Source organism: Xenopus laevis, chromosome 6L (genome assembly GCF_017654675.1).
Source record: "Xenopus laevis strain J_2021 chromosome 6L, Xenopus_laevis_v10.1, whole genome shotgun sequence".
NCBI classification, from domain to species: domain Eukaryota; kingdom Metazoa; phylum Chordata; class Amphibia; order Anura; family Pipidae; genus Xenopus; species Xenopus laevis.
Window position 1 is genome coordinate 82,590,631 of NC_054381.1, and position 24,992 is coordinate 82,615,622.

Here is a 24,992-nt window from a genome sequence, read left to right on the forward strand (position 1 = left end):
ATAAGCATATGTTTCATTTCTTAACATAATGCTTGGATTGGAAGCACTGTTGCTGTTAGGAGTTTGAAGACAGATTGTAGACATGGGAAAATGGATGTGATTGTAGCAATTTGAGGTAATGTGCTTATTTAGAATCTTACATGAATATGGATTCATATTTAGTACTGTAATACTAAGCACACAGTATGTTTTATGGGGCTATTTCGTTGTTTGTTGGTTCATGGTTTGCAAAATTATTATGTGTCTTTTAACCACAATTTTCTTTTGATTTTAAGGATATTTAACTTTCAAAAGAATGGTTGTTAAAATGCAATTATTATCGGAAATAATTAGCTAGTTAATGTACTTTGCATACATTAATTTGCATTATTTAAATATGATATTGTAATATCAATATATCTATTTAAGTAGTCTATTGTTTGTTTTGAACTTAGCCTAAATAGGAAAACCATATTAATTTTAAGTCTGAAGAAGATGCATAAGGGTATGATGCCCAAACAGATGACAAGTATATGCTTGATCTCCCAAGTGGAAAATTTCACAAGCATTGAAGGAAAGCAAACTTGGCATTTTCACAGTCCAGTGTAAAAGTCCTTTTTAGAGGGTTTTTTGTTTTAGAGCAAATCCCTTGCACTTTTTCCCACTAATGGAAGGGATTTATAGACGCTGTACCCCATAAGAGCACAAAAGGCTTGTCAGACTTCATAGAACAAATGAAACATTATTAGAAACAGAGCCCAATGGTTGTTGTTTTCGAAATATAAATAGTTTAAAGCAATTTCCATAGATGAAAGTCTTATATCTTTGTACTAATAGCAGTTTAGCCACGTTTTAGACTTTGGTTATAAAATTGCCTTTAAATAATTATATGGTAAGTGTCCTATTTTTGGAATATTTGGATTATGACATACTTTCATTCAATTGTTACCTATCTCAATTACATTTTATAAATAAACACCTTAACTCAATACGTCATTTACAAATGACTTGTGCAAAATGTAATTTTAAATGTTTTTTTCCATATCTCCAACATAATTATGGCATTTGTGCCCACTGTTGATCATGAGCATTTTGAAAAATTGGATATACATTGTGCTTATATCCAGAATGCCTGGGGGAGTGAGCCAGGAACTGGAAACGACAGGGCCATGACAAGGCTAGGAATGAGGGCACCGGAAGAGGAGATTAAGGATTATAGGGGTTGTAGTTCCTGGGTTCAGGCCCGGATTTGCGGCGAGGCTGCATAGGCCCGGGCCTAGGGTGGCAGAAGCTCAGGGGCGGCAAGCCGCCCAGCCGCACTTAAATCTATGCCAAGCCAGAGCACTAGGGACTCTGCATCCTGTCCCAGTGCTCTGGCTGTGGACGGAACAGATGCGCATGTGCGCAATCCGAGGGGAGGGGCGACGGAGGAAGCACAAATCCTTGCCTGCCTGGGTTACTATTGGGGTGGGTAGAGATAAGAGGAGTTAAAAGAGGAAGGAAGTGAAGGGAGCATGCTCTTTTACCTTGAACAGCTCCCGCCCACCCTCCCCAGAATAAAGGCGTAGTTTGGTAAGGGTGGGGTTGGTAGTGTTAGCATAATGTTGCAGTGGAAGGTACTCTCCTAAGGGGGAACCAGTGATAGTAGTAAGTGTAAGGCTTAACAGGGGTTAGGCCTGGGGCCAAAGTGATGGAAAGGGCCCGGTGGAAGGGGCATGAGTTACGGAGAAAAGCTATGCCTAGGAAGGACAGCAGGCGGGCCCCTCGCTATTGGGTACAATTCTTTGCAGCCTTTAGCGGCTAAGTAAGTTAATAGTTAAATATTTGATAAATGTGATGGTGTATTGCCCTACACTCAATGCTTTTGGTTTATGTTGGTCGTTATTTGTATTTCAATAAATAAGCTGCAGACTTTTTCACCCAAGATAGCAGGTGTGGTTGGTTTGTTATTAATGGAAAGCGGGGGTGATACTTGGTATCATAGTAATTTGGTCATTACATGCCATATAAAAATGGGGTGAACAGTACTATGGTTCCCACTAAGATAAATGAATGTAAAATTGTGTGTTTATGTCTTTTTATGCCCTGATTAAACATAGATATGACAAAAATTGTTCACATTTTCAATTGTATTCTTTAAAGGAACTGTTCAGTGTGAAAATAAAAACTGTGTAAATAGATAGGCTGTGCAAAATAAAAAATGTTTCTAATCTAGTTAGTTAGGCAAAAATGTATAAAAAAATGTATAAAGGCTGGAGTGACTGGATGTCTAACATAATAGCCAGAACGATACTTCGTGCTTTTTAGCTCTCTAACTCTGAGCTAGTCAGCGACTTGAAGGGGGGGCCACATGGTACATATCTGTTCAGTGACTTTGCAATTGATCCTCAGCATTCAGCTCAGATTCAAAAGCAACAGATATGACCCACAGGGCTGGAAGTAGGGGTAGGCAGAAGAGGCACCTGCCTAGGGCGCAACCAAAGGGGGGCGCTGGGCAGGTACCTGTCTTCTGCCTATCCCATGTTCACTCCTCTCCCCTTCCTCCCCTCCTGGAACTCTCTCCCCTTGACCCCACCAATGGTGCTCTCTCTCTTCCCCTCCCCTCCGTCACTCTCTCACCCTTCCTCCCCTCCGGCGATCTGCGCATGCGTTTGCAACTGCGCTCCAGGGACATGCACGCACAGCCACGGCCTGTTTAAGTCAAGCGATGCCTCTGATCCTCGTCCTTCTGCTTTCCGCAGGTACTACCTACTAGTTGTGTGAATGGCGCCAGCTGAAGACAATACAGGGCTGCAGATAGTGCCTGGCATTGCCTCCTGGGGGGGAGCGCGGTGGTGGGCCAGGTCGCCTAGGGCGCCTGGTCCGCTTGGCCCGACACTGATGACCCATGTGGCGCCCCCTCAAGTTTCTGATAACCAGGGTTACCAGTCAGTGTAAACCAAGAGAGCTGAAAAGCAGGAAGTAGTGTTCTGGCTATTATGTTAGACATCCAGTCACTCCAGCCTTTATACATTACATTTTTGCTAACTATATTAGAAACATTTTTTATTTTGCACAGCCTATTTATTTATACAGTTTTTATTTTCAAACTGAACAATTCCTTTAAATATTGCTTGTCAGATAACACTCATGAAAATGTAAAGTTTTTTTTAATTTACTGGTGCCTGTACCCCCCTCCCATAAATCAGTCTCTTAAGTGGATGCTGTCACTGATCAACAGGTCAGAGCACTCATCTGATTTTGTGTTTGTGCCTCAAAGTTTTCTATCCAACCATAGTGCATAAGCTGGTGAAATATAGGAGAACATGGCAGGTATTTGTTCTTAGAGGCAATAAATGACATTTGAGTAGTTCATGGTACAGTACCAACTGACATGCAGACAGAATAGTATTAAGTACAGCAGCTCAAAATCCTGGAGTTATTGGCCTGTAAATTCAGAAAAAAAATAAATTGGATCTTCTGCTGATTCTCCAAAAGGTAAGAACTAAATGTTTGGTTTGATGATATTAGATGACAGAGATTTCTGACAGCTGGATCTGGAGAAGACAGTGATGGTAGTGTGGAAAAATTGATAATGTTTAAGGACTGAAGGCAACCTGTGGGAACATAATATATGGACATAGATAAAGAGGAATTTAGGAATTATTTGCTGCTGCTGTATTAACCAATCTTCTGTCGTATTAGCCAATAGATCTAAGCTGCGACCATTTGTCGACTTAAGTATACTCAAGCATCAAGCTGCCTTCTTTGGGTTCTATCAGAACAAAATAGAAATGGGGATGTAATAAATGTTGTTATTGGAAGAAAATGCATGATGTGAAGAGTTTTAACCATTTGCAAATCCAAACAACACTTGTGTACTGTGTACAGTACGTAGTAACATTTCTTACAGAAAAACATGTTATGAGATCTGTTAAACTAGGACCCATTTTCCAGAAAGGACTGAAATATGGCAATGTCCTTTGTATTGTCTGTAATAAAACATTACTTTGCACTGAGTGGTAAGTTAGCATAAATCCACATTTTAAGCAAAACAATCCTTTTGGCTTATGTAAAGTGTTTACATTTTTTTGCAAGTGTTTAGTTGATTCAAATTATGTTAGATTAAAGAAACCTCTCATAAACTATTTATATTTTGAAATTTGGGTTTTCCAAATGTTTTTCATACTGCAAACAACCCAGCCATGAGAAGTGTCAGAAGTGTATTGTCAGTTGCTCACTTATGCTAGAATCAGACCAGGTAAAATCTATCATTGACTAATAGAATATGCATGTAGAGATGGAAAAAAACTTTATCTTGAGAAACTTAAATATATAAAGAACAGAATGTATCTTGAGTCCCCACCTGCCTTGGTTCTTGAGTCACTGCCTTGTTCTTGAACTTACTGGGCTTGCCTTCATTTGCTACATGTCTTGACCTTGTTTTTGACTCTGTGTCTGTTTGCTACAGGCCTTACGTCTAGTCAGGGGACTAGACTAGCCCAGAGCCTGCAAACTAGTGATCTGTGGGTTTACCCATGGCTCAGGCAGGTTCGGGCCGACTCCTGCACAAAATCTTCGGGTCGCGGGTCTAGCACTTTCGGCACCAAAATTTATAGACTCGTGCCTGCCCTGCCTCTTTTGTGACATCACTGCATGGTGGGTCAGGCATGGGTCTATAAATAGAGGGGACAGGTTAGTGTCGGGGGCGGGTCTAGAAATTCTAGACCCACACATCATTATGTAATGAATGATGTTAAGTGAATGGAAATTCACAACAATGTAATAATGTTCATTAGATTAGTTTTTGCATTGTTCATTTTAATGTGTATCCTTTATGTTTGAACAGTAACGTAACTAGAGGAGGGCGGGCCCTGGTGAGTGATGCCCTGGCCCGCTGCACCCCCTGCTCATAATATTATTTTTGCACATCGCTGATTTAAGATATTTAATTACTGTGTATTGGCACAAATTATGAAAAGCACTATTTTTTTTTTTCTGGCACTTGACTTGCAATATGTTCGCAACAATATCTTAACAAGGGAAATTATTTGCACACAAAAAAAAAAACACACAGTAATATTTTAGTGGCAGCATATTGCATGGCTTTTATACATATTTTGACATAAGAGCTTTAAACTAATTAGAGCATGAAATGATGTATGCCAGTATATACAGTAAATATAGCAATATGTTCTGCTGATTCACATAAGCACATTTAGAAATCTTTATCTGTAGTGCAAACCTAGAAAGCTTGTCATACACAAAAAGATATTCCTGTTTGACCACCCAGGTAGCAAGTCAAAATGAGATGCTCCATAAATTTGATCCCCTGGCCAGTGACTGTCCACCCTCAAGGCCCATGCAGGCCCATAGGAAGATAATCTCTTCTATGGCAATATGCTGTTCTTTACAATGAGACTTTTTCATAATTACTGTACATTGTGCATTTTCAATTAAAAAAAAACACTAGAATCCACAATATTTATTTTTTTAAAAAAGCACTTAGAACTCAGATAGGGTTAAAAACTCAATTAAAATTGAGCTAAAATCATAATTTTTTTCAGATTTTTTCCTAAATCGCAAACAAAAAATTCGGATTTTAAAAAATAACCCCTTAATGTTCTATTACAGTGCTGTCCAACTTTTGTAGTACAGAGGGCCAAAATATTTCCGGCCTATATAGTGGAGGGCTGATAATGGAAGCCAGTGTTGACCACTCCCTGTTTTTAAACCACACCCATGTTACTCACTTATCACTCATATGTGAAAAAAGTTGTCATAATAAGACATGCCTTTAAATCCAAATGCCTCCTCTTCCCCTTGGATAACACAGCACCCCCAGCACATGATTAAATACCTCATTTATATCCCTCTTAAGAACTGGAGCCCAAAACTGCACTGCATACTCCAGGTGAGACCTTACCAGGGACATATAAAGAGGCAAAATTATGTTTTCATCTCTAGAGTTTAGGCCCTTTTTATGCAAGACAACTTGTTTAGGGATGGGTGAATTTGACCCGTTTCATTTCGGCAAAGAATCGCCACCGGCGAAATGTCAAAAATTTTGTCGCGCAGTGAATTTTTTTTTTTTGTCATACAAGCCTATGGGCGTCATTTTTGCGGAGAAACAAGGTGAAAAAATTCCCCTACTTATCTACAGAAACCTTAGATCTTTCTCAGTTTCAATTCCCAACACACTGTAATTTCGTTTATAGCTTGTATTTATATTATTTTGCCAAAGTGCACAACCTCAAATTTATTAACATTGAACCTCATTTTCCAGTTTGCTTCCCAGTTTTCCAATTTAGTCAAATCACTTTGCAAAGTGGCAGCATTCTACGTAGAACCAATTGTTCTGCACAATTTTGTATCATCTGCCAAAATAGAAACAGTACCTTCAATGCCCTCCTCCAGATCATTAATAAACAAGTTGAAAAACAAAGGACCAGGTAAAGAGGAATGTGGAATTCCACTAACAACACTGATTGAATTATAAAATGTATAAAATGTTTCATTTATCACCACTCCTTGTAATCTATATTTTAGCCAGTTCTCTATCCAGGTACAAATACTATTTTCCAGGCCAACATTCCATAATTTAACAGTAACCTTCTGTGTGGCACTGTTTTAAATGATTTAGCAAAGTCGAAGAAAATCACATCTACTGCCATGCTAGAATTGAGGTCCCTGCTCACCTTCTCAAAAAAGAAATTAAATTAGTCTGGCAAGATCTATTATGCAAAAAACTATGCTGTCAGGCTGGCTAAGCTTGCTAAGTACCCTGTAATGAACATTGAACATTTGTTTATCTTAACATGTTCTAGTCTCTTTTGAATTTCCTCATGTGTGAACCGTGCATCATTAGTTGTATTACAAGAATTGGGACTATTAAGAAGGAAACCTTCATTATCTGGTCCCTTATTTGTGTAGACAGAAGAAAAATAACAGTTCAGAACATTCTAGCTAAAAAGCTACACGTGAAATTTAGTCATGACTGAGGCCAAAAGGTCAGAGTAGGTGATTTAATAATAAGGGTTAGTAACTAGCTTAGGTTAATTTTTTTAGCAGTCCATAATAGTCAACATTAATAGAAAACTGAAAAATCGGTAACAATATGCATGAGAAACCAACTTTTAAGCAAGGAAACTAGGGAGCAATTAAAACTGAAGTTTTAAACTATGGGGCTGCCAAACTAGGTGGGTCTAAATTGATCAGTGGATGGAAACTTCAGCTAAAGACCAGTGGGCAAAGAGAATGCTTATATGTGTAGGGATGTGAAAATTTACTTACGTATTTTCTTATACGTTATTGACAGGCACATCCTAATATGGATGCCTAAGTGGGTCCTTATGGGGAGCTTGTGCTTATGTAACCCCTGTAGTTCTGACAGTGGAGGCTAGATGGCACTGTGTTAAAGTATAAAACCCCTTGAAGCCATGCTCTCAGGGTCCATTTTGCTTTAGCCCTTACCTGAGCAGGCAGGAAGGGAATGGGCACTGGAACCTAGGTACATTAGGCCTAGCAAAGAATAAGCAATACACTGTAATAGGTCATGTTATTTAGTTGAGCAGCCCAAGGCTCCGACGAGGAGAGTCAGAGGGATTAAGATCCCGGGTACTAATTGCCCAGAAGTAGGGACATCTACAGGGATGTAGAAATTTCCATGGGTTGCACTTAGGGAAAAGGCTAAAAGCTGGGTGTAGCTTCAATTGCTTCTTCACTGTGTGTTCCCTTGCCTGCAGGGACTATGTTGTTCTAAGGTGCTGTGAGTATATGCTATCCTATGTTGCTCTATGTTCCTGTTATTTCTATAAGCTACTGTGTGGATCAATTTGTGAATAAACTAAGTTCTCTGGTTAAGTATAAAGAACCACTGGCGCCCCACTTATTGTGCATAGCACTTTGTTACAGTTACACTACACCCTGCCTCCACACCATTGCGAGGACTTACACCTTGAGAGAAAGATCTCATCAGGAGCACAAATATAATTGAAAGTAAGCTTTTAGTAGAGACGGTGCCACTCATTTTACTATAGCGCTACATATGTTTCTTGATAATACTAGAACTACTAATATTGTTATAGCAAGAAGATGACTCTTAAATCTGTACTTATGTATACTTTATGGAAACCCTCCTAGCTATCAATATGTGCTTCAAATGAAGTACATGTTTTGTCAGATTAAGGGACAGAATTATTAATGGTTCATATTGAAAATTCTCATTTTTAATGTTTTATATGGTCTAAACTGTCAAATTCAACTAGTGAATTATCTAAACTCAATTCGAATTTTTAAAAAAATATGAATTCGATTTTCGATATTTATCAAACTCTGGCCCATTAAATTAAATTTTGACTATTTGCCACCAATTACCTTCCAGATTCATGTATAAGTCAATGGGAGAGGTCCAATGACCAATTTATCAATTCCTGACATTCGATTTTTTTTTTGCAAAAAAAACTCAATTTGAGTTTGGTCAAATTCATTACTAATTCAATTTGAGTTTTCGGATCAGTAAAATTTGTCTGAGTTTAATATTCGATTATTTTTAATCAATAACCCCCCAATTACATTTCGAGGTTCATCAAATTTATTAGAGTTTAAAAAAACTCACATGAATTCAAAATTCAAACCGTGATAAATTTGCCTCCCAATATACATTTAAAACACTCCTCAACCTAAATTTCACCCCCCCCCCATAACCATACTTTACTCATACTGCCTGGAATACCAGGGTGGGACACTTTTAAACTAGTTTTATCTAATAATAAATAATGGAATGGAATCAAGAGACAATACATCAAAGATACTATTGAATAGCAGATCCCCACCCTCAAAAATAACGCAAGTAACAGAAATATAACAATTAGCCTCAGAATATAATTATCGAGTTATAAGCGAATCTATCCCGTTTGACTGCAAACATTTTTAGAAAATTCGCCAAAACAAATTGAAGTCAGTGGGGTTTTTTGGGTTTTTTTGGGAGACATTTTCCAAAAAACTATTTCAGCCATCCTTAAAAATTTATGAAAATATTTAAATCATTAAGAAAACATCTCAAATGGTAAATATGCTAATTTAAACTAGTATGAGAAATTACATTTGGGCTGATGATAAAAATAGATAGAAATGATAGAAATCCTGTAAATGAATAAATCAATCACAAATAAACATACAAGGCAGTTATTACCTTAGGGGGAGTCAAGGTGACACAAGTAATGAATTAAACCCAAAATTACTTGGGTATAGACCTTAGTAAATGTAAGCTCGCATGTTGGAGTCCCCTAGTGATCAAATAGAGGTATAACATCATTCAATACAAAAAAACTCCAAAAACATGCTTTAGCGTTAAAAAATACAAATTTATTACATATTATAAAATGTCAACAGCATGAAACACGTTAGGCTCCATGATGGGTTGTGTTGACATTTTATGATATGTAATAAATTTGTATTTTTTAACTCTAAAGCATGTTTTTGGAGGTCTTTTGTATTGAAGAAAGTGACACAACTGACATTCTATTTTAGAGGTCACTTTACAAAGGAATAGAGCTAGGTTTAAAATATAAACAATGTGCTGATACAACCTCATACTGAGGGCTGCAGTAGCAACCAAGTGCAACCAATTCCCTTAAGTATATTGGACACATGAGATATGAGTAGGTATTGTCTGCAACCAGTCCCTTCTGTAAGCACTGTAAGCCCACAAGCAATTTCACAGAGGGAGTAAAAAAAAAAAAAAACACAAATGAAATCTGGTCACTTGAAGACCACTTAATGAAAAAAACTTTGCATCAGCCAAATTCTAATCCAATTTTTGTATCAGAAATTCTAATCCTAGGTGAATAATTCAGAATAGATCAATGTTTATATATATATAGACAAGTATATTATATGGTATGCAAAAGACAACAGTACTAAGAAGTCAAGCATTGATATTATTAGATAAAGGCATACTGTACATGGTTTAACGTTGTACACATTTACATATATTTGATGGATGTATTAATATGAGTAATAGGTTTGAGATTTCTCTAAATGCATTAAGTAGTAATATCATAAGGGTCATATACAACATGGAAAACAAGGCAACGTACTTAAAAGAGGAGCAATATATATATTAATAAGAAAATCAAAGACATGATATTATATAGTGAATAAAGTACCCCCTCTTGTAAAATATAAGGATATTATAAGTTACCGATGAGTTTAATGACCATATCCTCATATTTTGCAACTGGGGGTACTTTATATATTATAATACACAAGTTTCAGTGAGTCATGTGATGGAAATGACATCAGAACTCACCGTTTATAAGGATATAATTTACAGGATATTCATGGCTTTTGTGTATTATAAGAAAATCTGAGACATGATATTATTTAATACATTTAGCAAACAAACAAACAGAATCTAACATTTTATTTTAGTATCAAGCTCAATAAATAAAGTAAACATTTGTTCTCTTTAATTTGATGCACCATTATGCTCTCCATCAAATTCATCATGTTACAAAAATAATCTAAAAATCATCTTTGATAATAACATGCCCTCAATATGTAGAGTATATACACTGATACTTCACTTTCTAAAGCTGTAACCTTTCTAGAAAACTCATCTGGTTAGATGTGATTTGTTATTCTCTGTGTTGTTCTATTTCAGCAATATTGCATGTAAAGAATCCACTGTGACAAGGCATTCATATCTTATATTTGTACTATGAAAATGTTCTGTGAACATGTTGAAAGGCTTAGCTCCTACAGTATATGTTTCTAATTTCATTTGAAAATATCAAAAATATCAAAAATAAAATAAATTACTATCAAAGCTTATTTCAGTTTATTTTCTCCAAATAAATATATGTTAATTTTATTCATCAAAGTAGCAACTACATTTATTCAGCCTGACATCATTTCATACTCATCACTGTTAATAACAACATACTATGCATTTCAAATGGTGTATTAAAGATTTCTAAAAACAAATAACCTAGCAATCTCTGAATATATTACAACAGGATAATGGAGGAAATAGATATTAAAACATACAAGTATATAGTTAAACTCGCAACTCTTTCACCTTGCCGCTGATTAATTCCCCTTCTTCTGCCAGTGTTATTGGTATTAGTATTTGCAGTAACTATACCTTCACAGAAAATTTTGTGATGGCAATATGTTATTAAACAATTCATTTGCATGAAAACTACTAAACCACAATACAAAGTAATGTCATCTTTGATTTCGGCAACAGCAAATGTGGTTTTATTTTTTATGCTATAATTGCAATCTAATAGTTTACTAGTGTTTGTGAACTTGGGAATTTGCATTTGTAGAAATACTAGTAATTCCATGTTGGGGAGAAATAGCTTTCTTAACTGAGTTAAGAACCAGTCTATCCTTGCTGCTGCCATCTGATCACTGATGTTGTGCTCACAGATTTGGAGGGCTACAGTATTTACTAAAATCCAAATTTATCTAATTTTCAAAATATTTGTTTTCATAGCATTGTTGCTAAATTCAATTGCAATTACTAGCATGTGTCCACAGATTTGTAAGAGCTGAAACATTGCATGCCAAGGAGTGAGAAGATTGCTTAAAGCAGCCCTATCCAAATTCTGTGTTATCGAGGGCTGACATTTTTCTGGCCTGCATGATGGCGGGCCGATAATGGAAGCCAGTGATGACCACTCCCCATTTTTAAACCACACCTATGTTACCACAAGACCATATACACATTTATTGTGGTAGCACACCAAAAAAACCAAATGGTTGGTGCTCACTGCAGGGTTATCACTTATCACTCATATGTAAAAAAAAGTTGTCATATTAAGACATACCCTTAAATCCATATACCTCCTCATCCCCTGTGGATAATACAGCACACGCAGCACATGATTAAACACCTTAGGGGCCCCTAACAATAATTTATTTTCAAGTGCTAACAAACCCCCAGAACAAATACCAGGCTTATGTTCCACAGGCAGAGTAGGGCACACACAGGCAGAGTATGTCACACAGAGGCAGAGCAGAGCACACACAGGCAGTGCAGGACACACACAGGCAGAGCAGGGCACACACAGGCAGAGCAGGGCACACACAGGCAGAGCAGGGCACACACAGGCAGAGCAGGGCACACACAGGCAGAGCAGGGCACATACAGGCAGAGTGGGGCACATACAGGCAGAGTATGCCACACACAGATAGAGTATGTCACACACAGGCAGAGGATGGCACACACAAGCAGAGGATGGCACACACAGGCAGAGGATGGCACACACAGGCAGAGCAGGACACACACAGGCAGAGCAGAGCACCCACAGGCAGAGCAGGGCACACACAGGCAGAGCAGGGCACACACAGGCAGAGTGGGGCACATACAGGCAGAGTATGTCACACACAGGCAGAGTATCTCACACACAGGCAGAGCAGGGCACACAAAGGCAGAGTGGAGCACATACAGGCAGAGTATGCCACACACAGATAGAGTATGTCACACACAGGCAGAGGATGGCACACACAAGCAGAGGATGGCACACACAGGCAGAGGATGGCACACACAGGCAGAGCAGGGCACACACAGGCAGTGCAGGACACACACAGGCAGAGCAGAGCACACACAGGCAGAGCAGGGCACACACAGGCAGAGCAGGGCACACACAGGCAGAGTGGGGCACATACAGGCAGAGTATGTCACACACAGGCAGAGTATCTCACACACAGGCAGAGCAGGGCACACAAAGGCAGAGTGGAGCACATACAGGCAGAGTATGCCACACACAGATAGAGTATGTCACACACAGGCAGAGGATGGCACACACAGGCAGAGGATGGCACACACAGGCAGAGGATGGCACACACAGGCAGAGCAGGGCACACACAGGCATAGTATGTCACACACAGGCAAAGTGGAGCACATACAGGCAGAGTATGTCACACACAGGCAGAGAAGGGCACACACAGGAACAGCAGGGCACATACAGGCAGAGTATGTCACACACAGGTATAGTATGGCACACACAGGCAGAGCAGCACACATACAGGCAGAACAGGGCACACACAGGCAGAGTATGTCACACACAGGCAAAGTGAAGCACATACAGGCAGAGTATGTCACACACAGGCAGAGAAGGGCACACACAGGAACAGCAGGGCACACAAATGCAGAGTATGTCACACACAGGCAGAGCAGGGCACACACAGTCAGAGTATGTCACACACAGGCAGAGTGGGGCACACACAAGCAGAGTGGGGCACCCACAGGCAGAGTATGTCACATACAGGCAGAGTATGTCACACACAGGCAGAGCATGGCACAGACAGGCAGAGCAGGGCACACACAGGCAGAGTATGTCACACACAGGCAGAGCAAGGCACACACAGGCAGAGTCTGTCACACAAAGGCAGAGTATGTCACACACAGGCAGAGTTGGGCACACATAGTCAGAGTATGGCACACACACACAGGCAGAGTATGTCACACACAGGCAAAGTATGCCACACACAGGCAGAGTATGGCACACAGGCAGAGCAGGGCACGCACAGGCAGAGCAGGGCATGCACAGGCAGAGCAGGGCACACACAGGCAGAGTATGTCACACACAGGCAGAGTGGAGCACACACAGGCAGAGTATGTCACACACAGGCAGAGCAAGGCACACACAGGCAGAGTCTGTCACACACAGGCAGAGTGGGGCACACATAGGCAGAGTATGGCACACAGGAAGAGTGGGGCACACATAGGCAGAGAATGGCACACACAGGCAGAGTATGTGACACACAGGCAGAGTAGGCACACACAGGCAGAGTAGGCACACACAGGCAGAGTATGGCACACAGGAAGAGTGGGGCACAAACAGGCAGAGTATGGCACACACATGGAGCATAGGGAAGGCAGAACAGAGCAGGATACAGGGAAACCCATCAGGACCATTCTAAGATGTACTACTTACAGTGACATTAGTATTTTGTATAAAGTGTGAACAAGTGAACAATGTGGACAGTTTCAGTCTGGGTCTCAGGTGTGAACAGTACAGGGCTTTAGGATGTGAACAATAGAGGTGTGACAAATCTGAATTTGAGGTTTAAACAATACAGGGGCCAGTTAATCTCTGTAGTGATACCATTTAAATCTTACACATGGTAAGAAAACACAGCAGGTAGGTGGGGGCCACACAAGGAGGGGGGGCACCAGTTGGACGGACCTGTCTTAAAGCATGGGTAACCTTCAATCTTTTATCTCAGTTCATTTGCTGAGCTAAGTAGCATCACTAGAGGGGGACGGGCCCTGGTGCGTGACGCGCAGCCGAGCCCTGCCCCCTCCGTACGGCCGCATTTGGCCACATTTGTCAGTGGCGCTTGAGCTGCCGGGGGGCCCTGAGGGGGTGCAGGCCCTGACCCACTCGCACCCCCTGCTCCCAGTGTAGTTCCGCCACTGGCTGAGCTCCATTTATGAAAAGGGCTAATCAGCACATCCATTTGCATTGTTTCGGATTTTAGAGGGTTCACACATACAGTTTCTGAGAAAATGAAAAAAAAATTCAATATAACTTGTGCCTGTACCTAAATATTCTGCTTAATATTAAACTACAGTCTCGATTTAAAATAAATCCAATTTTACTTACCCTTAAATTAGCAATTAGTCCCTCAACTTTTACAGTATCCTTACATTTTGCTCTCTGTACGCATTTCTCACATTGTAGGTATATCTTGGAGGCAAACGTTGGTTGCATAAAAAACAGGTCTACTGCCAAACAGAGTCTCCGGGAGGCTGCAATAGGTGCTAATAAATCGCCAATCACCGCCCATTTTTGGTATCCCTGGGGACTATTTTCATGCTTGTGTTGCTCCCCAACTCTTTTTACATTTGAATGTGGAGACCATCAGCAGACTATCCACAGAGAGCAAAGTAATAGAGCCAGATAGTTTCTTAGGTAGGCATGCTTGTGATTGTATTTGTGCATTATAGTGAATGTATATACCAATTCAGTAAATGTATCAGTATAATGCATACACTAGTTTGCCTAAAATTTAGAATAACATAAACAATATGTATGCCTTTATTGCCCCTTTAAAGTATTGAGCTGCCAGATTTTAGTTTGTATAGCAAATTGCAGTTACAGCTATAAGTGTCTACTGCAAAGGTTGATGTTGAGCAAAACATTCCATTAAATTTGTAAAGTCATTCTCCAATGTCAGATAGAATGATTTGTCTGACTGTATTTTTATTTATTAATACTGTATAAAATAGTTGCCCATGTACATATGCATATGTACTGCATATACATATATATTTGATGAGTTTATAACAATTTCAAATCTCACACTTGCATGCATAAACTAATACACTTCCGTTACAGCTTAATACAAACCATCAAAGCATTATTAGCCTTGGTAGACTGAATACAACAGGCCTGTTAGGGACAAATTAAAATAAATAAGTAATTTTTCTTACCAATCTCAGACATTTCTGGAACGGTGACTATGTAAGGTCCATCAGGAAATTCAGGTGCGTTATCATTAATGTCTTGTACTTTAATAATAAACTCTGACACTGGCTCAAGTGGTTTGTCTGTTCTCCTGTCGATTGCTTGTGCATGTAGAACATAATGTGTTTTTTGTTCTCTGTCAAGGCTTTTCGTTGCATGAATGTCTCCCGTTGTGTCATCTATGAGAAATATAGTTCCAGCACCTTCTCCTGTTAGTATGTACTTTACAGATCCATCACCTTTGTCTGAATTTGAGTGCAACTGAAAAACAAAAATGTATTTATAAAGAAAGGAGAATATTTTATAACACAGGTATATTTTTGCTTGCTATTTTGAATGTTGTATTCCTGCATATCAATTATTGGTAATGTTTCATATTTTACATCACCTGCCATGATACAGCTACAAATTACGTAAATTCCAAAAATGATATCACAACACACAGACAAAGTCATTAAGTCAGTTTTATATCTTGTCTACAACCATAATGTTTTCAGACTTTTAATAGCAGGATATAACATCTTTGTGAATAATCTTTGTCAAAATTATGACTATGATGTTATCTTCATTGTTCTTTTTTATAATTCAGTACTAACTGTAAGTATCTTCATCCATATTTTATTATCCTGCTTTGTTTTTTGCTAAGCAGTGTTGATTTGTTTTCAGATCAGCATAGGTCAAGTTTACATGCATTATGTACATGCATTAGTTGCACTCTAAATCTGCAATCTCCTTGAAGTCTGTGCCAACAAAAAAACTTAACTATACTAAGATTCTTTACTCAGTAAGAGGTTTCCTGAATATGCACGATTGTCTGTCTGAATAATTCAGAAGCTATTTGTCAAGGCTGTTTCATGAGCCTATCTTTTTGAGTTTATCTTCTGTATTCATAAATAAGGCATTCTGAATCCAAACTGAAAAGAACAGCAACACGCCGGCATTATGTGTCTGTGTGATATAAATAAAATATATTTTACGTTTCCTATTCACATAGAGTATCCATGTTATAGCACAGTGACATTTTTTCAGAAGCTTTAAAAACATTTTAGAACTGCATTTACTGTATAAGGTAACAGGACAGAAAATGACATAATGACAGATAAACAAAGTTCAATGCACATTTCAGAAATAAGAGTGATTTTCTGGGTTTGAATATACTTATATTCATGAAAAAAATCATTCTTGAAGGATTTTCAGTTTCATAAAATATGACAATTTGATTTGTAATTTACCTCCTGTATGCTGAGATTAAACTATTGAACCCATTAGTACCCAAGTCTACATTCATTCTACAACCTAAATCAGTTCATGCTTATTAAAGAATACTGTGAACTGTGCATTCTCCATTATTGAAAATTATCATTGTACATATTCAAATGAAAACAAAACAAAAAAACAGTTTATAATTCAGGCCATAGGCGGAGGGTGATTTTTTGTTTGGGTAGGGTCTAATGTTACTTCAACGGTTTTCCCCAGCGAGTTGGAGAAACAGCTGATTCGGTTTCATATTATAAACACTGGTAAAAGTTGTAATTCACCTGTCTGAGCACACAGGGTGGATTTTTTGCCATGTCTGAAGCCCAGACTATTTTGAAAATACTATTCATAGCACTCTCTTATTACCAAATTTAAAGAAAAAGTTCAGTTCAGCCACATTACTGGAAATCAGGGCTAATGATTGGGTTGTTTAACATTAAACTATGTTTCTTGGTATACTTGCACATAAAAGACAAAAGATATGTTAACTGTGTCATTTATGGGAAATCTTAAATAGAAAGTATAATGCAGATATATTTTGTCCCTTTGCAAAAAACAGTAGCTACCCTTTTACTGCAGTTTCACAGTATATGTATGGGATCCATTATCTGGAAACCCATTATCCAGAAAGTTTTTTTTCACTGTAATTATAAATCAGCACCTTGTACTTGATCCAAACCAAGATATATTTGATCCTTATTGCAGGCACAACCAGCCTATTGGGTTTATTAAAGGTTTAAGTTATTTTTTAGTAGACTTAAGGCATGAAGATACAAATTATAGAAAGATCTGTTATCTAGAAAACCCCAGGCCGAGCATTCTGGATAACAGGTCCCATACCTGTACTACAATATAATAATAGATTAAATTGAAAACAACTTGCATTCAACCATCAACACAAAATTTGTGTCTTAGTGAAAGTAGCCAAAATGATGTGCTAGCTTATCCTGAGGAAGTTGAAAATACATTAAAGGCATGTATGTTGCAGTCTAAATTGTGATACAAATTAAGGCAGAAATCCAGTAAGAAGGAATGGCATATTTAGTTGGTAGTCAGCTAAAGTTACAAGGCCTTTAACCCCGTAAGGAAACTGTCTCCAATATCCAATCACAATGGTTCCATTGAGCTATTCAGGGGGTGTGAAAGCGTCATCTGGTCACAATGGTCCCAATAATGACAGCATCATACCTTCACAGTTTTAGCTAACAGCTACCTTAAAAGTTCAATGGAACTGCCAGTGACCATTATGGTGTGTGCCAATAACCCCTTCCAAAACCACTTATCCAGGATGAGTTCAGATGCAATGTATGTGGCACAGACAAACAGGTGGAGGATTAACAACTACTGTACTTTGTCTCTTAGCCATGACCCTAGCACAAACAGCTATCCTGGGTAAAGCTAAGACTCTCCTAGTAACTGAGCTTGGCACTCAGATCAGCTCTTAAAGTGGACCTGTCTCACAGACACAAAAATCTGTATAATAAAAGTCCTTTTCAAATTAAACATGAAATCCAATTTCTATTTTTTTATTAAAGCATTCATAGCTGGTGTAAGCTCATTTAAAAATCTCAGCTGTCAATCAAATATTGTCTGCCGCTCCTCTATGCCTAGGCATAGATGTGGGGCAGACAATGTCTTTCACTTTCCATTCAGCACTTCCTAGATGTCACTGCTCTCCCCACATCCCCCCACTCTCTTCATTGTTTAATTGTGTAGCCAGTGCATGGGGTGGACATCAGGTCCCCCTTTCTGGTGCATAAACAAGATTTTGAGATGATGCAAGGCTTGCCATAATAACAGTGTCCACAAAATGGCTCCTGTCTGCTTGCTATAATTATAAATTCCCAGACTAAAGGAAAAAAGATTCAAATAATTTATATAGTGTAATTAAAGTTAATTTTGCTTGACTAATGTGATAAATATAGATTTTTTTTTGGGTGACGGGTCCCCTTTAAGCTTTCCCATCCGAAATCTCACAGGATTTTCAGTGCAAAATCTCATGATGACATCACTAGAGTTACCAGGCAGGGATTTTTTTTTTCTAAAGACACTAGTCAGCAGCACCCCTCTGTCCCTCCCCCAGACAAGCTTAAATAGATACATTGGAGAGACAGAGAATTTTTAATGCTTTTTCTTTAATTTTTTTAGGCAAACAAGTTTGGGGAAATCCACCTATGATTAATGAAAATCCATCTATGATTTAGGCGCTAAAATAAAGGGGTATTTTGCAAACCAAACTTATGTTATATACCTTGATGTAGAAGCGAATACACTTTTCACATTGCTCTAGTTAAACAGTTTTAGATCAGAAAATAATAAAGTATGGGAATTTCTGTGGTAGATGACAATGGAAACACAGGAATTGCTGGCAGTTCAAGGTAAAAAAAATCATATTGTGAATCAAGTCTTTGAAAACCTATAAATATCATCATTGCTTTCATTAATACAGCCAAATACATTTGTACTACAATAAAACACATACTTTTCTCACACGTGTATGTTATAATACACAAGAACCATGAATATTCTCTAAATGATATCCTTATGAATGGAGTTTAGGGAACGCCTTTGTGATTTATAATATCCTTATGTTTTAAAAAAAGGGTGCATAATTCAATATTTAATTTAAAACCCTTTCCATTTTTACTGCAGAATTGTCATTTGTACATACTATAAACTATTCACAATATAAGTAGAAAGGTGCACAGAAAAACACATGCAACATTAAATAAAAGCTAATGCATTCTATAACTTACTACCTTACCATCTAGCAGAGAAGTCACACATATATCAGTTTTACACTGTTTAAAGACTCATCAACAACCCTACTGGATTTTTTTGTGAGTCACATTTACAGTAATTATACTTCTGCTGGGGGCCATGCAGGGGCATGGTCTGGGCAAAAAACCTCCAAGGTTGAGATCGCTGCTTTCACTAGTTGCTCAAAGTAGCAATTTAAGCAATAAAATGAGCTTTGCCCAGTGTTTGAGAGGTCTACCTGTCAAGAGTTTGCCATATTCAAGCCCACATTACATACAATGGGATTGAGGGGAATATAATAATTTTCAGATGAATTTAACATAATGTTGTAGTTTTACTATAGTCTTAATTTTGAGTAAAAAAGAAAAGAGGCTTTGTGAATACTTATCGAATAAAATGAAAGGTGCTTTCTTCAGTCTTGCACAGAATGAATGATCAGAGAACCACATTATCCATTCAGTGAGCACTTCTAAAATGCAGTTATGGAAAAATGTATAAGATAATTATACTTTTGCGACGGAATGTGTTGAACCACACAGTGTCAGACTAGGGTGCTTGGGGCCCACCAGAAACTCCTAGATCACAAGCCCACTCTTCACTCATTCTGTTTATTTTCTTAATCACATATTATCATCTATCTATACTTCACTTCTCATCTTTCTCGTGTAGAAATGGGGAATGGCCATTGTATTGCCATACAAGGCAAATGGTGGATTGAGGACACCTGGGCCCACTCCTGGAGTTTTCCTGGAATCGCAGTGGGCTAGTCTGATATGGTAGCCATATACAGTACATAGTAAAGTTTTACATTGAATATATAAAAATTACAGTAGAATTAATTAGGGCATAGTACACAAAATGGTACAATTCACCTTGTAGACAACATTTCTGACAAATGAACATAAGTTGCGTCTACAAGCGAAGAGGAAGCATTCACAAGATTACCATTCACTTAAGCTGCCCATACACCCAAAGATCTGCTTATTTGGTGATCTCCATTCAAATGAGCTGATCTTTTTCCCCTATACGGCCTCATTAAGCAGGGTGATATCAAGCTGATTCGAAACAACCGGATCACAATAAAAGACACACAGGCCATAGAGGCAAGCACAGCATTGAGCTGACGTGGTACCCTTCTCTATAGATATCTGCATGATTATCAGACAGATATTGGTCGGATAGGCCTGATGCATCCCATACATGGGCCACTGACCTGCTGACTAGTTACAGTACTTTTGCTGACAAGAAAGATTCTAAATACAAGGTTCTTTGATTAAAGCATGTTTAATACCATATGTAATACCATATGTATCAATACCATATGTATCAAAATAGGAGACATTATCAAACTGGCACTTGCTACTAGCATAGATGAATGCAAGTAAACTTATTAATGGTTTTAGAATTACCTATGAACTACAAATGAATGTTAATAATTTTTGTGTCATATTAATATACAACAATATAAGTATGTAGCAAAAGAAACATTTGACCAGTCCCTTGCTTCTCAGTATGGAGGGCTTTTAGAAAAATAAAATGTATTTTTAAAGGAAACATTGTAAAAATAACACTATAAGGGCATATTGATTTTATCCTAAAGTGGCCTGGGATTAAGCATATTACCTATATTAGTGATCCTTTTTTAAAACCAGGTGATGCTCTTTTAAACTGGCGACTAGAAGTTTGTACTCTATCTTTGGAGCACGGACCCATGAGAGTTAGGAAGGCTTTAATAGCTATTACCTCACTAAGAAGAAAATAGGCAAATAAAATAATGACACCTGTTCTTTAAGTACGATATATTGTCTCTTTATACATATTTTACACTGTCATGAACAACACAATTAAAATTGATACGCTAAAAATCTTTTTCCAGTCCAGACTGGAAATCAACTATGTATTTGTTGATTATATCCTGAAAATAATAAGAGTTGCAGTAGTTACAGGAGACCATCAACTACCTCAGGCAGACAATAACTAACCTCATCAATTAGGAAAGTGGATCAAAATCATGCCTAATCTCAAAAACTCTGAACCAATGGTTTTTAGAACATAATAACTATTTGTAGAACATGTTTTTGACAAAGTTCAGAAGGTTTTAGTCTTATTGTAAGAAGACAATTTCCACTGAAGGCAAAAGTTCACTTTTTGTAATCAATTTGTGCTTATATTTTAATACTTTGTTAATTAGGTTGCAAATTATTTGTAAAGTGCCTGTACACTGGTGATGTGCTATCTCTGTGAATTGTTTTCCAAACATTACCATAAGCAGTTAGTTTTAATTCCAACACACTTCTTAATATGTAACTATTTCTAATATGCAATTTAAATTAATGGTCTTTTATATTGATTTCTGACTTGTTTTATGAAATAAATATTCATATTTTATTAGTGCAGTTGTGAAACAGTTTAATGTTTATTAATGCTCAATAACATTTTAGATGTGTTGTTCATTTATGCCAGGGAACATTTCCTACTGGATTTATTTGCCTTAAAGGGGACCTGTCACCCTAAGAAATAATTTCAAATTCTTTTCTATCATGTTAGTTGAGCAAAATAAACTTTACTTACACTGTATTTATTATTTAAATTTTGTTTCCTTCTGTTTTGGAATTATACAATCACAGCAAGCAGGCAGCAGCCATTTTGTGGACACGGTTATTAAGGGAAATTGTGTATCACCCCAAAATCTTGTGTATGAACCAGAATGAGGGACCTAATGTCCATGTGCAGTGCCCTACACAATTATAGAGCCTGAGGAGGGAAGGGGGAATGTGAGGAGAGCAGTGACATGTAGGAAGTGCTGAATGGAAAGTGAAAGTAATTGACTGTCCCTCCTCTATGCCACGGGCATAGAGGCGGGGCAGGTAATATTTGATTGACAGTTTAGATATTTAAACACCTTTATAACAGGTATGGATGTTTTAATGAAAAAATTTTTTGGGGTTCTATATTTAATTTGGAAAGGACTTTCATTATGCAGTTTTTTATGTGTAGGTGACAGTTCCACTTTAAAGTGAAGAAAGTGTCTGTGTTTCAAAAAAAAAAAAATATATATATATATATAACTAATATATAACTAATGTTAATCTAAATTGTAGCTACAGTGAGCTGGTGGCAAGCTTTTTAATTGAACACCAGTGTACATGCTTATCTGACAGCATTAACCCTAAAGCAGAAATACTGCTTCCTTTGCACACAACATCCCTCACTTTGCCACAATATATACAGTACGTTTTACCTTGTTTTTAGATGGTGAATAGTCAAATTTGATAAATCTGCCCCCTAATGTCTAAATCATGTGCAATTTAGGGGATGGGGGAAGGTGGCATGAGGGACATCTACTGTATGTGCCTACTCCAGCCTCATTCTCATGGATACAGAACTGCTATATTGAATTAATCTAGAAGAACAGGTCCTTTTGCTACATTCTGCAGTGCAAGGATGTGCACCCACAGCCACAAACACTTAAGGAAAGGTACAAAGTGCATGGCACCATGGCAACTTGTTGTTGTGTTTCCTGTTTTTTTACTAGTTTTTTTGTCTATATTGTATTTTTTTATATGACAAATACCAGCATACAGTATATGCAATGTAAATTGTTACTGGAATATTTCGGCATTACATTGTCTAGAAGTGTCTAACCTAGGATGACAGCATCTATTTCAAGAGCTTCAATACATTTGTCATTTAAGGTACAGTAGATAGACAAAATGGCCTATTTATCAACACGAGTTAACAAAATGGTGTGTAAAAATACTACATAACACCATCTGAATGGCAGGCATCAGCACATAAAATCCAGAGTATTTATAAAGATGTGTATTGATTATAGGTGACTGCACAGCCCAGTGTAAGGTTCTGGCATAAAAAGCAACAAACCCTTAAAGCGGACCTGTCATCCAGACATAACAAGCTGTATAATAAAAGTCCTTTTTAAATGAAACATGAAATCCAAATTAATGTTTTATTTAAGCATCCCTAGCTGTTGTAAACTCATTTAAAACTGCAGCTGTCAATAAAATCTTGCCTGCCCCTCCTCTATGCCTTAGTCAAGATTTTGAGAGAATGCTTGCCTTAATAATAGTGGTTCCTGCCTCATAACTATAATTATGAATTCCAAGATGGAGGGAAACAAGATTCAAATAATTTTTACAGAGTAATTAAAGTTAATTTTGCTTGAGTAACATGATAAAGTAGGATTTGGTAATCATTTTTTTTGGTGACAGGTCCCCTTTAAAATATGTTGTGCATTATGGAATTCAAGCAAATAAAAAGAAATGCCTAGCATTGTAAATAACACAATCATTTTTTGTAATGGATAATTTCAGGGTTCGATTACGCTGTAACCTGCAATCTTATTATTTATTATTACATTGTTATTTTTTAAAAGCATTACAATGCCATTTTCCACAGTGACTGACCTCTTTAAACAATAATTTTTTGTAATTATAAGATAACTAAGCTAGCATAAATCTATAATGTTGGCAAAAGACTTGTAGGGAGGTATTGCTGGATCCCCACAGCTGTCCCCTGTAGTGGAGCAGGCTAGTGATGTGCAGGTCGGGTTTTCTTGACCCCACCCGACCCGACCCACACCCATCCCAAGCCTGCCTCCTACCATCTATTTATAGGCCCACACCACCTGCCGATGGCGTGGTGTGTGCATACTTATCAAAACAGAAGCCGGAAACTGCCAGTTTAAGGTTGCAGATGAAGAGAGCAGGCCGAAGAGCTCAACCTAAATCCATGACCCGCAAAGGAAGTTCCCAAATCCACTCGACCCACGGGTAAAACCACAGGTCCCACACAAAAAGCACTAAGACTATGTCTGCTTGCTTTAAGCTGTTACCCAGCAACCAGCTGCACAGTGAGCTCAGGGCTGCAGGAACTTGCAAAGCAGCCTGGTAGTCGCCACCAGGAGAAGGAAACAGGAAAGTCTGGTAGAGGAAGCCATGAGGAGAAGAAGACAGAGACCTGAGAGTTGCAAGTGGGCACAGAGAGCTGGAAGGCCACACCAAAAGCAGTAATTTGGATCAGGCTGGCACAGGGAAGTCAGATACTGTGCCAGGAGAGACAGAGAGTGTGAGAGGAATCCAGACTGGAGGAACAACCAGCAGGGGATCCCCATTTGAGTATCCAAAGGGGCTGGTAGTCGTACTGCATGGCTGCAAATGCTGAACTCTCCTGAAGAGCTACTGTAAAGTATCCAAAGAGAGATGTGCAGTCAATCAGCAGAAAGAAAATGGGGAGCTACTTGAGTCATCCTAGCAGGCGCATATTTCACTGCTAAAGGGCTGTGGTTTCCTTTGGGCTGGTACAGAAGCCTAAAACATAATGTACAATATTTCTAGCCTACTGTTTTAGTTAAGCTTTAGTTTTCCTTTAAGGAGATACCCCATATCTTGAAAACCATGTCCTAAGAATTCCATACATGTATACTTGTCCCTGTCATTTATAGCTGGCAACTAGTTCATACAAATTGTCCAAGTGCGGTAACCCATAGCAACCAATAACATGTTGCTTTTA

At 38.2% G+C, this 24,992-nt stretch overlaps 1 protein-coding gene across 2 annotated transcripts in view; it reads right to left on the reverse strand.

Annotated features, from left to right (window-relative positions):
- LOC108705572 (cadherin-18-like) overlaps nt 1-24,992 on the reverse strand; it is a 385,765-nt gene that overhangs the window by 151,109 nt on the left and 209,664 nt on the right. For both annotated transcript variants that reach the window (XM_041566239.1, XM_041566240.1), the window contains exon 3: nt 15,413-15,707. In XM_041566239.1, coding sequence (XP_041422173.1) covers nt 15,413-15,707 — 295 coding nt within the window. The remainder of the gene's footprint in view (nt 1-15,412; nt 15,708-24,992) is intronic.